Consider the following 17,131-nt stretch of genomic DNA (forward strand, 5'->3'; position numbering starts at 1 on the left):
TACAAGATAAGTGATGGACATCTAATAAATAGCATGGTGACTATAGTCAATAATAATGTATTGCAAATTTGTAAGCTGCACTGTGGTGACAGATGGTAACTAGACTCACTGTTGTGATCATTATGCAATATATACAAATGCTGAGTCATTATGTTCTACACCTGAAATTAATATTGCTTTGTACATCAATTATACTTCTATTTTAAAAAGATACCACATCACATCTACTAAAATGGGTAAAAATAAGTTTTTAAATATTAACAATAGTAAGTTCTGGCAAGTATGTGAAGAAATTGAACCTCTCATGTATTACTGATGAATATAAAATGGTATATGTGAAATAATAGAAAACATGTCTCTGCCCCTGTTTCCTGGCACAGAGCATCTCAAACCTTTGTAACTGCCTTAAGTGGTAAGAGCACTAGAAGCATCTTGTGTTCTAATATTTCCTCATAGTCTAATATTTCTAATAGTTCCTAACAAAGAATCCTTACAACTGCTGAATTTCCTGGGTGGTAGCAGTGTCTTGCTCTGAGATGATGTGGGGCAGGCTTCTGGATAGGGGTTGGTCATCAAAGGTCCAGCCATGATTAGAAGCTTGGAATTTTCAGCCCCACTCCCATTCTCCAGAGAGCGCAGAGGAGTTAGAAATGGAGTAATGATCAATCATGCCTACCTGATGAATACTCCATAAAAACCCAAAATTAATGGATTCAGAGAGCTTCCAAGTTGCTGAAGACATGGAGGTGCTGGGAAAGTGGCATGCTGGGAGTAGGCACCTTGCCCTATGCATCTCTTCTAGCTAAGATGTTCATCTGCATCCTTTATGATAGCCTCATAATAAACTAGTAAACACTAAAAAAAGAATTACAGAAAATGCCTCACTTTAAGCAAAACTGCCACATAGAAACATTGGAAAATGCAGATTTAGACAATATATTTTAATGCATTTTAAATCATTCTTTTCCTGATAAGAAAATAATCCATGCTCATTGTAGAAAACTTGAAAAAAGAGGAAAAAAAAAGAAAGGAAATAAAATCACAACCCAGATATAACAAACTATAAGCATTCTGGTACATTTCCTTGCAAATTTCTTTACACTTATTTTTTAACTGTGTAACTGACATCACGCTATAAATCCAGCCTATCTCCTGTTTTATTTCATTTAGCATTCTGGTATTAGCTTTTCCTATAAAGGCTATTATATGAACATCCCATATTTATTTGACCACAAATCTGCTGGACAATTAGGCTTACCCAATTTTGCATTATTATAATAATCCAAAGGTAAAAATTTCCATACCTAAATCTCTTAACTCATCCCTAATTATTTTATTGGGATGCATCCCTAGGAAAGGAATCCCAAGAAGAGGGTATACATGTTTTAAGGCTTTGAAGAATTGTCTTAGGTTACATTCCAAAAAGGTTTGTTCCAATTTACACCCCTAGCAATGTAAGACCAAGCGTTATCAGGTTTTCTTGGCTAATTTTCTACATTAAAAAAGATACTGTTTTAATTTTATTTTTTTAATTTTTAGCAGGCACTAACTTTTTTATGCTAACTACCCAAATTTTTACCACATAAAATAAGATACATTTTCCCGACCTTTGCCTAAAAAATTAGGTAATACGAGAAAAGCAATGTACTCAGGCACACTCCATGGCATGTATAAAAGAATGCTGGAAGTACACGTATTGATAATATAAGGAATTGCACATTTATGCCAATCATTGGGCATATTTCCTGCCTGTTTCTAACTTTCCAGGGTCCCACACACTAAAGACAGTAATATATGAGGCCGCATATACACAGAGAGACGCACGGACCCATGTCTCAGGCACTTATACATGGGCCATCCTTGCAGTAGCAGCAAAGAAAGAAGAAATGAAAGTTTTGGAATCAGATCTGCTCCAGCTTCACCTCACACTGAGTATAAGGAGTTTCATCTAGCTCCTCATCTGTAAAATGGGGGTAATACCGATCTTCTGGACTGCTTACAAGTCTTAAATGAAAGAAAAGGATAGCACTTAGCACAACGCCTAGTATATAGTAGGAAGTCAATAGATGTTAGCAACTTTTTTCTCGAGAACGCTAATTCTTGCACAGCCCTTCCTTCCCCGATGCTGCCCTCCAGTGGACTAGGGTTCTTCTCCCCCTTGGTAAGGTGAGTGCACTAAAAACATTCAGCAGAGGAAAGTCTAGATTTAAAAAAACAAGTAAAGTATATTTTCTTATTTACCCAAGAGCCTTTTTTAAAATCTTAGGCTTAGGACATGTACATTACGATTTGAGAAAATAAATAAATTACAATTTGATCTATAGAAGTAATTGATTTAGTTGTTCAGAAGCTTTTCTGTTGAAAGTTTCCTAACTAAATCTAGCTTGCTTTCTATCCAAATCTATCTTCCCACCTCTACTGATTTTTCCTGAGAAAAACCACTCTGACCCTCTGCTTCAAGCCAGCCTTTCCCCCAGACAAAGTCCCTTTGGTTTCACTCACCCACACAGTTGTCACAGATGCTGCAATGGGAGGCCCGGGGAGGCCGGAATATCTTGCACGTGTAACAGTACTTTAACTTCACAATCTGGTTGTTTATCTGGAAATTCTTGATACGGGGTGGTGGTCGCTGGCCCTGGGGTACCGCACCATTGGTAGCTTCTGTAGATCAATAAAGACAGTTAACATCCCTGCTAGCCAGTGACTGAGCCCAAAAGTCTCACCACCTCTCCAAAAGCAGTGAGATTAATCAATGGTTGCCCAGGCCCACTGTCTTCTCCAGACTATCATTTCCAGACCAGACAGATACTCTAGATCACAGAGTATTCCCCTAAAACTCCATTGAGTATCATGTGATCCTTTTGTGCACAAGTGACCCTTCAAGTTTTTTGGCTGATTACAAAGGCAAGCATTTATAAAGGAAATTAACATGGCTAAAATACATATGATGGGGGCCTCCCAGGTGGTGCAAGGGGTTAAGCACCGCACTATGAAGCAATCCCAGCCTCTACAGCACGAGTTCCATTCCGGGCGGCCAGGGAGCAACCCACATAGTGCAGCAAATCTCTCCTGACTCGCCCGCTGCTCCCCTCAGCAGTGTATTTCAGTCAGTCTACCTGTTCTGTTCCCCACTCTGTCTCTGGTGAATCCTCTCAACCCCGCATCTCTCGCGTGTACCCCAGCTCTTGTAAGCATAAATAAATAAATCTTTTAAAAAAATAAAATAAAATACATATGAAATGAAAACATCCAACTTCACTAGTAAAGAAATAAAAATCGACACAAAGATGCCATTTCTGTTAGGGGGAAAGGCTGTCCTAAAGCTAATTCCATACAGACTTTGTGGACTCCACCCCCACCCCAGGCCAAAGCCAAAGACACTGGGAACTCCAAATCCCATCACCACCCAAGGGAAGGTGGCTGGGACCTGAGGGTGGGGTTAAGCAGCCAGGTGGGTATAAAGCCAGACACGTGGGCTTTGGGGGGTTCCCCCATTTTGACTCTCCACCAGCTCGCAGCGTCCGGCCAGCTCTGAGAGTGCCTTTGGGTTTCCAGGTCAGCGGATCGGGTAGGACGCATTAAAGACTTTATTTCCCTATTTTCTCCCTAAGTTGTATATTTTCCTTATTTCCTTTTCCCTTGTAAATAAACCTTTTATTAACCTTTTGTGTATGCCTGTGGTGGAGTATTCATAAGTCCCTTTTAAGCGCGTGGGTGAGGACCCACAGCCAGGCAACCTGGTCAATATCGGGGCTGCCCTATAACATTTCCACCTACTATATTAACAAATACTACAAAGAGTAAAAATACCCAACTCTGGCAAGGACAGGGAGAAGGTGCTCTTATACATTACCAGTAAGCAGTATGGCAGGGGGTACCAAAATTTCAAATGTGTCTATTTTTTGACCCAGCAATCCTACTTCTAGGGACTCATAAAAGCTACTGACACAAGGATATTTGTCACATAATCCCTCTTAATAGTGAAAAAGCAAAAATAGCCTCAATATCACTATAGGAGATCGGTCAAATAAATTATGATCCATGTATACGATGGACTATTATGTAGTTACTTAAAATGTTGGAGATGAGCAAATGATGACCCTGGAAAATATTCACGACATATTGCAGAATGAAAATGTACACTAAAAAGCGACATATATAAAAGGATATTATTTTGCAAAACTAAAATTTGTGCATGAAAAAAGACTGGTACAAGTTAGAAGCAGAAAAAAATTATTTTAAAATTAGAGGAATGTGTGTTTGTTGGAAAAAAATAGAATAGAAATGAGTCTCTGACCGTCTCGCAATTCAGGGATGTTCATGCATTCTGGTGTATTTCCTTCTAATTTTAACAGATTCCTGATTTTTAAAAATTTGAGAAAATATCATAAATACAATTCTGTACTCTGTATTTTTCACCTAATTTTGAACTGTGAACATTTTCTCACAGTTGTTACTTTCTCCCCTGAAGACATCACCCTTATTGGCAATGTAATGTCCCATCCTACGCATGTACTGTATTTAACCATTCCATATTATTGAACATTTAAGTTGTCTCTGGTTTTCTGCTATTTAAATGATGCTGCATGAAAAAACTTAAAACTATTACAGATAAAGCTTAAATCCCCTTTGATCACCACCCTAATTCTAATCCCCTCCTCCGTCCTCAAGAATATATTCATGTGTTCAAATTAATTCCTAAAACAGAAAGAAAAGCAAGTTGAAGTCTAAGCAGTAATATATGAAGCTGCTGGCATTAAAATGGCAAGGCCCATATTAAAAACGAAAAAGAAAAAACACGTACTTAAAATCCTTCTACATTAATTTGTGCAACTCTCTGCTTATTTCCTTTCGGTAAACCCTGAGAGAAGTGGAATTGCCAGGGCAAAGGGTATGGACCCTTAAAGTCCATACTAGTTATTGCCAAATTGCTTCTCAGACAGATTGCATCAATTTGCATGCCTGCCCATCTGCAGCATTCGAGAGTGCCTGTCTCGTTGCACCCTCGCTGTGCAGTATAATTCTAAAAACAGAATATTTTTCAATTCACTTTGATTTTAAAAATATCTGCCATATGGAACTTTTTTCCTTTTTTTGCAGAGTGGGGTAGATGCTGTGAAATCAAACAATAACAGTGTGTCACAAGTCTTAAAAGGACAGGGATAGCTCTTCATTAGGATATCTTCGTAAGTCTCAGCATGCCACCCTGACATCCCTTTGCATGTGATTTACATGAGGACACCTGGAGCTAAAGTTCATGGTTGATGCTCCTTGTGAGAAGCTATGAGGTAAGGAAATCACATGACTCCTTTTCTCCACGCTCCCAACCCCCAGCCAGAACACATTCAGTGCAGGGCTGAATGTAAGTTGACAGAAACTGGTTAACATAAACATACATGTGAACTCCAGAATACATGCTTCTATCGAGAGAAACATGCTAAGTACAGAGGTCACAACATGACACATACAGAAACTACATACAGAAAACTATAAAAATTTTACTAATTCGAGCTGAAAATACAGCAAGACATACTATCTTCTTGGGTAGATAATATTATAGAAATGTAAATTCTCTCAAAAATAATATATAAATGTAATACAAAACCTATCAAAATCCCAACAGGTTTTTTTTTTAATTAAATAAAACATTAAAATCCAAAACAAACCAAAAAAAAAAAAAACACCCTGAAAGAACTAAAGACTAACCACAGATCAGTGCTCCACTGGCATAGCTTTTAGCATTACACGATATTCTACAATGTGTGGCTTAGGTGCTGACGTAAGCTACTTGGGTATCACACTTGAGAACAATTTAGGCAAGCACTGCTGTTGGGCCTGGTGGGTTCCTGCGCCCTGCTAGTATTGACATCATAGCCTTCTTTCCTAGGGTGAGCTTCTGGGACATTCTCTAGCCTTGGATGTTCTGCTTCAATTCATGAATGCACCCTGGCTCCTGGGTAGTACAGCACTTCATCTCCGTGGGTCCTGTCCAGGGTGCTACTGAGCCTGTAACTGGTTCCTTTACTGCTTCTAGAATTCTCAGTGGTTCTTGGCACTTCAGCTGTCCCATCTCATTTTGTGTGTTCCCCTAAAGAAGGAATTCTTGGCTTAGGGCCCATGAATTATGCTTCAAATCTACAAATCCCTGAGATTACATCCAAAATTGTTGATGTTCCCCCCATCCAAAGCAAAAAATCATGCTCTTGGAAACAGTGCATTAAGACCATGGGCACAAAGCCCTCCTGATGTGCAACCCAACACAGGGGCAAATGAAGCATGTGAGTTTCAAATCTTGTAACACTTGCCTTACAAATTCACAGGGTGGTCATGAGCTCAGGTTCAGGATCTCAGAGGGAAAAGGCTAGAAGCAATTGTTAATCTGCAACTATTATGACTCCATTCCCTTCTTGATTAAAGACATCCTACCGCAGTGTCTTGCTAGAGGGTTGGAAAACTCACCTATCTCCATTTCTATGAATGCTGCTTCATCTGGTAGGGCCCGAGGAATCACTCCAGGGTCACTGAAGCTGGTTCTCAGCAGGGTAGCCATGGAGAAAAGGAAGAGCATGGCAGCAAACACAGGGATAGCAGGAGACAGTTGGACAGCCAGGTAGCGGCATCTGAAGAAGGCAGGCAATGGGACATTTTGTTATACCTACCTATGTTGATCTCGAATTGTTACCAGTATGTCTGTCCATTTGGTTTCCACAACAAAATCAGTAGTATCTCAAGGGCAGGGATCATACATTTTACTTCTCATGGATTATCCAAAACACCTAATGTACAGTCTATACACAGTAGGAACTCAACAAATATTTATTTGATTGATGCCACCTATAACATACAGCAGACAGTATCAAGGGATTTTTTTCTGACTCCCCAGCCCAGTCCCTCCTATCAGCCTGATAGGAACCACTTTTCCTCTGTGCCTCTCTGCCAGACAGGGAAGCTACAGAGCCTGGACATACAGGCAGCATCTGTTGCTCTCACTCTGTGAGTGTCTACGACTTTTCATACCCACTCCTCTGACACTAGGTCTGAACTGGAGATGGAGGGAGAAAAGAAGAGGTCATGACACAGGGACTCAGCATCAGACAGGGGATGTCCAGCATGATTCAAGGTCAGTGAAAAGCTCAGGGCTGCTGATTTTGTAACATCCTTTCCTCTTCTCTCCTCCATTGGTTCAGCTAGTAGGTGGCTCATGACCATAAGGAAGGGAGCAAGAAAATTACATCTCCTTGGCACCCTTTCCATTTTTGCCCCCATCTTTCCTCATAATTCACCTGGAAGGCCACTCCCCCCACTCTCTGGATAGCCCAGGTCCTGGAGACATCAATGATGCCATTGTCATCACCACAACTACAATTTACTGAGTGTTTATTGTGTTCCAGGCACCACACTAAGCTCCTTACAATCACTATCCAATTCTTACACTAAACCTAGGAGGTAGAATCTATCATACCCATTTGCTAGATGAAGAATCGGAGGTTTAGAGGGCCTCCCCTGGTGGCACAGTGGTTGAGCGCTGGGTTGCGAAGCTGCCCGCAGCCTCTGCAGCACCAGTTCGATCCCAGGCCACGGGGTGAGGGTCCCATATGGCGCGCAGACCTTTCTGCCACCCGCTGCTCCCCTCAGCAGTGTACTTCGTCAGTCTGCCTGCTCTGCTCTCCCCTATGCTCCCGCGCTTCTGACTATACTCAGTGCTTGTATAAATAAATAAATAAATCTTTAAAAAAAAAAAAAGAATCGGGGGTTTAGAGAGGTCTTGCCTCCTTGAAAAGGCCCAACCCAAACTGCACTCACAGCTCCCTTCTCTACCATTTGTGTGCTCCCTGCCAGGGCCTTGCATTGTTTCCTAGCTGTGTTTTACTCCACTGACCTCATCTCTCCCAACTGGGCCTCATAACAGCAAGACCCTTATCTTTTGGGAGCAGGAACGCTGGGGTTCAAATTCTGACTCTATCAGCTCCTAGGTGGGTTACTGAGCTAATGACCTTGTCTGAGAAATGAGGATATTAACAGCCCTTCAGAGGTCAATGGGTGGAGCAAATGCATGAACCTAAATAAAGTGCTTAGAATTGCCCTTGACACATAGTAAATAAACACTAAGTAAATGTTAGCTATCAACATCCTCGTGGTTCTATAGCTCCCAGAGCCTAATACAAGTACAAAGAAGTTATAGACAAATACTTGTTGAGTTGAACTGAATTTCTTTTTTTTTTTTTTAAAGATTTATTTTTATTTATTTATACAAGCACTGGGTACAGTCAGAAGCGCGGGAGGGTGAGAGTATTCACCAGAGCCAGAGCGGGGAGCAGAGCAGGCAGAAGGACTGAAGTACACTGCTGAGGGGAGCAGCGGGCGGCAGGAGAGGTCTGCGCGCCATGTGGGACCCTCCTCCCGTGGCCGGGTGGCAGCCGGGGATCGAACTGGTGCTGCAGAGGCTGCGGGCAGCTTCGCAACCCAGTGCTCAACCGCTGCGCCACCAGGGAGACCCTGAACTGAATTTCAAACCAAATAAATAAGAATATGTGAGGAGAGTTATCACTGACCTATTTTTATTCTCCTCCTCCTGAGGCACAGAGATCTTCTCTCAGAGACAGATTATACGTAGATGAGCAAGTGCCAGAGGGAGCGCAGAGGAAGTGAAGGAAGGAACAGGCTTACCTTGTCAGCATGGGGCACATGCTGAACCCCAGGTTATGCGTTCCTGCAATTTTGGAACAATCCCCATGAGATCCTCCCTGGCACACCCCCAATTGCCTTGGGGTGTAAACCAACTGTAATATTAGGCTGAGCAGTTTGTCATGAGGGTGAACATATGTAGTGAACTTGCAAAATTATTTTTGTGGCTATTTGCTTGCTTGCCTGATTATTTTTAACAAAATCCTTGATCTTAGCTTTCTTTTCTATGATTTACTTCCTTCTCCTAAAAGCCCAGGAGGTGGGAAAATCCAGAGAACTGAAGAATCTGAGTAACTGAGTGCAGGGGTAATTAAGGTCCTCGCATATCACTAGATTGTAGATTACCCTCCCTTACATTGTTCCCCTTCATTGGTACCGATAATCAAGAAGTGAATTCAGAAATGAAAGTCACCTCCACTTATCAGAGACCTAAAGGACATGAGAGAAACATGACGCTATATCATGACCAAGTCAAGTGAAACTGCCACACTCACAGAAAACAACCATCTTCCTAGTCACTTCTCATCTCTAAGATCACTCTTGAAAACAAGGAAGTAATGTCTCCAGGACTCAAACTGCCCTGGATGTACAGTCACCCACCAAAAGCCTTAGAAAAATCAGAGTTATCTGATGAGCCACCGAAGGGAGTTTAAATTGCTTTATTATAGAAGGAAGATAGAGAGTCGAACAGTCTCACATACGCACAAAAAAATTAATGTTGCCCCTATGCTCAGCTTAACTAAGTCCTATTCCAACACTTGCTTATCAACTGGACAAAGGACAACATAGATTTGAATTACGCTATGCCATCAAGGATAAAGGTCTCTGTACTACCCACACAGACTATCTTCTGCACCTGCTAAAACAATCCAGTCTGTATGTCAACAAGTACACAACAGGCCCATTGTTTTGTTTTCCAGCGATGAAACTACTGGCAGCCAGTTGTCACTAGTGAGTGGGTGTGGCCGGGAAGGCAGATGTGGGACCAGCCGGCTTCTCTACTCTGAGTAAGAGGAAACTTGGAAAGCCAGCAGCTAAGACTGCTGTGAACTACAATTCATGGTATCTTTAATCATTATGGTCAAAATACCCCCCTTCTTGATTAGCCCATAACTGCAGTAAGCTAGAGATCTGTCTCTGACAGGAATAAGCTATGTGAAGAATTGGTGGCAATTCCCAACACCTTAAAAAGTTCAAAAGTCAGGACTATCCTTAAACATTCCTAATGTGTCTTAGTCAAAGGCTGGATCTGCCATCCATACACACAAGCAAACGGTTTTTGATATCCCGTACTTTCCATCTATATCTTCTTGGAATAATGATATCCATACACTGCTGGAAACAGAACAGTATTTTGTCTTCAAAGTACCAAGAGGCCTTTCCCTGTCCAGGGGATAAGAAGTTGCTTTTCTCCCTTCTGAATTTTATAAAAGCAACCAGTTTCCACTAACTCTTCATTTCTGCCACCTGAAGAGACATCATCGTTTGAAGCCATCCTCTCCCAACTTCTTGACTGGCCTCAGGCTTCCATAGCTGGGCTAGACAACAGGACTCCCGTGTGTCCCCTGGCCCACATGGTGGTGCTGACCAGCAGTGACCAGCAGTGCCAGCTGGGCTGGTGTGTCATGTCCCATCCCCCTCCCTAGCACACTAGCTCATTGGAAGGAGAATGACAATGACATAGACTTCAATTCACACGAAAAAGATTCAAAAAGATTCATGATTGGAGCTGGTAAAAATCCAGACACATTCCATGGCAGGGCTGTGCCTCGCGGACTGGCAGTGCTCTGCTTCTAAGTCTCCCCTAGCACTTCTTGCTATGTTTTTTTTGTTGTTGTTCCTTTATCAGTGCAAAATAAATCAGCCAGCAAGCACTTATGGGTCTTACAGATGAAGAACAAGAGAAACGGGAGTTAATTTTGTTGGGGAAAACATAACTAACACATGAAACAGCTAATAATCAAGTACTAGGAGGGTGAGTCAGACTCTAAGACTGTAAGTGGTCAGAGAAGAGCTCTCTTGGGAAGCTGGTGGCTGTTGGAAACTGCTCCCACAGCACCATTGAGGGGGGCTGTAAGGAACAGCAGTGCTGAGGTAGGCAGGGAGGGCCCAAGAAATAGGGCCCCACGACAGCCTCGGTCCCACATAAGAGAAACAAACCTTTGCTATAAGTCGCCCCTGTCTTCTCGCATACGGCCTACCTGTAGGGGCCAGTAAACATGCACCCAGAAGACTGGGTCAAAGTTCTTCTGGTGGCACTAAGAATCTGCCGACGGGAAAAAAGTGTCCTTGGGCACTAGAGAGAGAATGAAAATCAGCCTCCAGATTTACTGCTATGTGAAAACACATAACCCTCTTTGCTCCAGTAGCAACGAGGAAAGTGAACCAAACGGGGCATTTTCAATTCTGAGGCAATGAGCCAACCTCTCACCAAGGAGGGCCAGCATCTCTAGCCAGGCCAACCTGCTAAGCAGTTGCCAAATTTCGGTTATATCTCACAACTCAATTCTAACAAATACAACAAATAACAAATTGGAGTTGCAATACACTCCTGCTCGAGAACTTAAACAACTCCCTGCTGCCTATTTATTCCATTAAGCCCCCACTCCACAGGCCAGTATTCCCAGGCCCCCCATTAACTGGTCTTATCTAATCATCATCATAAGGTTCCTGTCTTCTCATGTCTCGGTTCCAGAAACATCCCCCTAATTACCCTGAATGAACTAGCTTCTTGCTATTGCAAGAGGCATGAGGTGCCTCCTTTGTTCTTAAACACAATGCCAGCTCTGGCATCTCCGAGGAGGAAGATTTAGGAAGTCTCTTCTCTCCCTCAATAAACATCTCAACTGATGTCAGTGTGCTGGGGGACATCCCTGTTCTTTGTGCTCGCTTTTCCCAAAATAGAAGATCACTCTACGCAATTAAAACTCATTTTCAAAAGATGGGCGCTGCATTCGGCGGAGGCTGACAGTGTGAAACTCATTACCACCAAAGGTAGTAGTGGCTGAAAATATACAGATAAATTTTGAATGACAAAACCATGAAAAATTTAGTTTAAGGAAAGCACGCTGTTCAGGAGACATAACCTTACCCTTCTCAGGGGAAAACGCTTTATCAGGAAGTTGAGCTTTGGTAAATACACTCACAGATTGCTATCAAAGAGGCGTCCATGGCTTTCTAAAGCTGGCATTTGGTTGGTCAAGTCATAGACAGAATCTTAGGCTAGCACAGGGCTGAACCTCCAGAGAGTAATTCTCCAGAGAATGTTCTCTCATTAGAGATCATGATAAAGTCACTTTTTCCTCTTCCTAATCTCACATAAGAAACTTCAGGAACTTGGACCTTATTGCTACAGGCACTGATATTCTGCCATGTCAGGGTTTGGTCTTTGTCTACAATAGCCCTGTATCTCTACAAACCCAGTAACTTTGTGTTGTCAGATCTGCCTTCTATCCTTCCACAGGTACACAGCACACCCTTTGACCAGGATCACCCACAGAGTAACAAAGTAGGAGCACACGTTGCTTAATTTTTCTCAGAACCATCCTCATCCTGGCAACAGGGCTAGGCGTGGCCACAGAGTTGATGATTCTTTGTTTTTGTTTTTGCTTTTTTTCGTACACTATTGTGGTCTCGTACACTATTGTTTTCTAACACTATTGTAGCACCATAGTTCTCCCACCACCATATCACCCATGAACCATGACCATATTTTCTTGTGTTCATCCCTCCCCTGTTCTGCCCTTAATGATCCTTTGTTAACTCGCAAAGTTCCTACTTTCAAAGTTCACTCAGAGATGAGCTTCTCTATTCTTGCAAGGCTGCCAAGTTGCTAGCAGTTGTCCACCAAGATGTCTCACTGTCCAGGAGCATGAGCTACAGAGACCCAAATAACCAAGACACCACTACGTAACCCAAAAGGTAGCTAGCGAGAAGCCAGAATATGTTGGTCTAGCATTCGGCACCACACACAGCTTTGGGAATCTGAACGTCTTTAGGAGTACACATGCAAAAGGCAACAATGAGATGAAAGGTAGCGCTATACAGAAACACTGGCCTTGATGAAGTAATCTCACTTCTGTCCTCCTGGTTTCTTCACCTGCAAAGGGATGGGGACAGACTCCAAGGTCCCTTCCAGCCCTGCCATTCCTTGATTCTGGGAGTCACATTTGAGGTGCATCCAGGATATAATAACTCAGCAACATGTATCGAGCACCTTGTCTATGGAGGCAGAGGGCACTGTGGGGGTTACACAGACCTAGGAGACAGTCCCTGACATTGAAAGAGCTCAAAGCATGGAATTCAGAAGTATAGGAAATGCCATAAAATTATGTGTTCAAGAGTGGTATGCACAATTAGTCCTATGAGTGCAGAAATTATTGGAAAGGTATGATGAAGAAAGACTCAAGAAGGGACTTGAAAGAGGGAAAACTTAGACAGGTTAGAAATGGAACAATCACTAAGCAATGTTACAAAGCTTTTTTCAGTGCATCCAATTCAATGACTCCACTGTACATCAAAAGGCCCCACGAGGGTCAGTCCAGCAGGGTTTGGCAGTGCCCTGGTATGAGTTCCTCTTTACACCACACAGTGAGGCATAAGCACTGATCAAAGAGCAAACTGCTTCACCTTCAGGGGTCAAGAGTCACACAGTCATTCTTGCTGCAAGACAAGTCTGGAGACCTACACCCCACTAGCAGTCTGGTCACAAAGGTAAAAGAGATAGCCAGGAAGCCAGTTCCGGAAGAAAGTGCACTTGGTCCTTTCCCCAGGACCATGCGTTATCAGGAAGCTGGGTTTGGCTAAATCCACCATAGCCTTGCAGGAGCTGAATAACTCATGGTTATCAGTGCCACTCAGCTATAGTGTCCCGACATTCCGGGCCAAGCTGGTGGCTGTGTTCATCACACGAGCTGGACAGGGCTTGGGCAGGAAGGACTGAGCATAGTCCGTGTGCTCAAAGTTGAAACTGGCAGACACACTCACGTTTCCTAAATTCCTCACCCTTACAGAATGAATTAGGAAATCTGTTTTTTAAATCACTGTACAATTCTCACTCTTCTATATCTCCTTTTATCCTCTCCTTTTCTGTGTACCTGAATCTCCCAGACAGACACAAGAGAGTTACACAGACTCTCAGAGTTACAAGAGGTTTAGTGATAATAGAGCCCACCTTCCCATGCCGGGCAGGAATCCACCGCCACGGCAGCCCAAGATGGCCACCCAGCTTCTCTGAGAACACTTCTCTTGATAATAACACAGTGCTGACTAGCTCCTGGATAGACATTTTCTCATCTTATGTATTCAGCCTACTGTCTGTCCACTGAAAATTACAGGTCCCTCCTTTGAGAAGTCGAAATGTGTATAGACAAATCCAAAAATAAAGAGATTTCCACAGGCATTACTAAATGCTGCGTGTATCTCATCAAGGGGCACCCACGTGCCTGGCCAGACTTCTCAAGCCATCTGGCCGACCCAAGGCTGTGCCATGGGTCACCAGAAATCAATTCACACTTGTTCCTGAGCACCTGCTGCAACCAGGGCCCTGTTAATAGAGTGAAGGTCCAGATGTGCCTCACGATGTGAACTCCCTTCCGCAAAGCAAAATGCAGCAGCCAGAGGAGTGGGAGTCGATGCTCCTGGGCAACTTGAGGACGAAACAAACAGCCCTTTTGTCCCTCATGGGTCAGACACCCTCACCTGCCTGAAGGCAGGGAACTAGATCAAGACATTTTCTGTGGTCCCCCTAACTTCTAATACTGGCAACAGAGCCCATATTCTGCGCCCCACCCCCACCCCATCCCACCCCACCAAGTTCTACCCGCACTGTGTGGTAGGTAGTAAACTATAGAAAAAAGTCAGCCAGAAAAGACTTCACTCGTAAGAGGCATGCTGCTGTCCTCTGCACAACCTGCCATCGTCTGGGCACAAGGCAGCCACCACCTAGAGTGTCTGTGCATCTGTATATTATGCACACACACATACTCATTCACAAATACAGATTCCACCATTCTCAGTCAAAAGGATTTATCCCCAGCGTCGTCTCCCTTTTGGCCATATTTTCCCATTCCGCTCCCCAGCTGACACATTTGCTACTGTCTCATCTCCCATCCTCTCCCTGGATTCTCTCCCCAGCCCTACCTCCAACAATGTTTGCCCCATTGCACAGACAGGTGGAATTTGGGGCAGTTTACCAACAACCTCACACTTCCTATCTGAGGACAAAGCGCAAGAAGCAACTTGGGGAGAAAGGTCATCTTGGTAGAAAACTCAACCTGCCTCTGTCAAACAGCAACTCCGCTAATCATAAGCTTCATTCCACAGGAAGTTTTCTTCAGAAGCCTTCCCCCAAAGGCTAAGGGAGGTCTAAAGGAACAGATCCAATCAAACTGGCTCCCAGAAACAAAAAAGGGTCAGAAGCCAAGAACTCTGAATCTCCAGATCCCCCTGGTCAGTTAAACCAGAGGTTTCCTGGGCCCAGAGCTAGCAGCTCCCTCAGGGCCTGGGAACAAATCTCATCTCTATTTTGAATGGTTCCACCCTAAACGATTGAACCCTGGTGCTGGGGGAGGGGTGGTATTGGCAGAAAGAGATAGTGATTCAGCAGGGGAAGAGAAAGGGGGAATGACAAACAGCAGAGCTCAGCTCTGCACTTCCCAAAAGAAACAAGGCGGGAATAAAGCAAAGCAAGCTTGGAGAGGAGAGTAAGGACATGGGGGCGGGAGGAGGACGTTTTTAATGTTATACATATGCCTGCCTGACTGCACATGCTAACTTGTCCCCCCCCACACACACACACACACAACTCAGTCTGGAAAGCGGCTGAGAAGCCATCATCAACCTGCCTGACTCTGCCAAATACTTCACAAAGGCAGCAGCAGTAGCAAAAGTGCCTTTAACAAAGAGCTCTTCTGACCTTCCTTTTCTAGCCCCGTTATAAACTGGGTCCCCCTCCTCCCCCTGCTGTTACTCCAGCCAGCTGCAACCATCAAAAAGTCTGGCAAAGCAGTCTGAAAAATCACTCTTGATGCACTGGGAAAGCCTGAAGCCCTTGCAGAAGAAGGACAAAAATGAGCCCCAAGAGACAAGAGCTCATTTTAATTACCCACAAAGGCTAGCCAAGGAGCCCCCTCCTCCCTCCCACAACCACGCCCCAGCATGGCAGCTCCATTTCCAGGTCACCCGTGGACGTGAACTACAGCAGGCTCCTATCAGGTGTGGCTCACAGTCTACACACACCTCCTGGCTCCTCAAGGCCCTCTTCATTAGTAATCCCAAAACAATTAGCATCGCTGCCATCCCCTAGAGTGTATAGCATTCTCAGGACACCCAGTAGTCATGCCACAGTAGCCTAGAATCCAACTGGCCACCTCCCTAGAGCAGTGACCTACACAGACTTCAAACAGTGGCTCTAGTACTGGCAATTACATCACAGAAAAACATAACTGCAAGGCTGGTATCAGGCACACACAGAATAGAGAGTTGTTTGTGTTGAGGGAGTTTGAGTGAAAGAGCAACTCACATATAATAAGCACATATGTGCCATGCACACAACTGGTTTGTGGCACAGCTGAGGCTGGAACCAATCTGCAGGTTCCCAATTCAACTGGCTTTTCAATTAAACAGCTAGCTGCGAGTTGAGCCCTAAGAAAGTAAGACTCAGAATAACAGGATAGATGAGTATTGTAGGGTGGAAGTATGACCACAAAGGATACCCCTAGGCTCAGGAGGGGTGGGGAAGAGGCAGTTTGTAACTAAGGAGACCACTGAAAAGGTGAGGTGAGTAATAAAGCAAACTCCTTCACCTCCCAAATGTGCCAGGGGTGGCTCCCAAACCAGTGCCATAAAATTGGTATCAAAGATCTTGGTCATTTCGGGAAGCACCCACTCCAGTAAACACAAAGTAATGCATTCAACTGGCATCATCTATAGATACTGCTCAATAGGACAGTGACAAGCATCCAAGGACCATCCACAAACTTCCCAGAAAGGTCCTTCCCCAGACCCAACGTAACGATAATCAGGCAACTCTACTCAATGGAAACTCACTCGAAGGCGAAGAAGAGCGTACATGTTCCCAGAATGAGGAAGAGGGTCAAATAGAAGATGCCCTTTTGCCGGGCCATCATGACGCGGCCATCACAACAGAAGGTGTTTCTGCCCGGAAGCTTCTCCCATTTCCGCGTCACCTTCTTTCTCACCACCATCACAGACATGATTGTGATTCCTGGTCCAAATGGGCTTTGTGATTACAAGACAGGAGAAACAGAAGCTGAGGCCAGCTTTGAAATCACACCGCCTGTTGTCGCTGCCACTGGATCAAACATCATCGAAAGTCCAATTTCTAGCCCTAAAAAAAAGCACAAAAAGAAGAAAATGAGTCAGGAACAAGAAAATGCAGCTCAATCCTACTTTCCCAGAGGCAGAAAGACAAATACTGCCTGAA

At 43.8% G+C, this 17,131-nt stretch overlaps 1 protein-coding gene across 1 annotated transcript in view; it reads right to left on the reverse strand.

Moving 5' to 3' along the window:
• ZDHHC9 (zDHHC palmitoyltransferase 9) overlaps positions 1-16,901 on the reverse strand; it is a gene marked incomplete at both ends in the record, with an annotated part of 28,116 nt that extends 11,215 nt beyond the window's left edge. Inside the window, 3 exon segments of the mRNA XM_084258446.1 lie at positions 2,503-2,661; positions 6,460-6,620; positions 16,735-16,901. Of these exon segments, the coding sequence (XP_084114572.1) occupies positions 2,503-2,661; positions 6,460-6,620; positions 16,735-16,901 (487 nt within the window).
• Between the last annotated feature and the right edge of the window lie 230 nt (positions 16,902-17,131).

Source organism: Talpa europaea, assembly GCF_964194135.1.
Source record: "Talpa europaea genome assembly, chromosome: X".
Classification (NCBI taxonomy): Eukaryota; Metazoa; Chordata; class Mammalia; order Eulipotyphla; family Talpidae; genus Talpa; species Talpa europaea.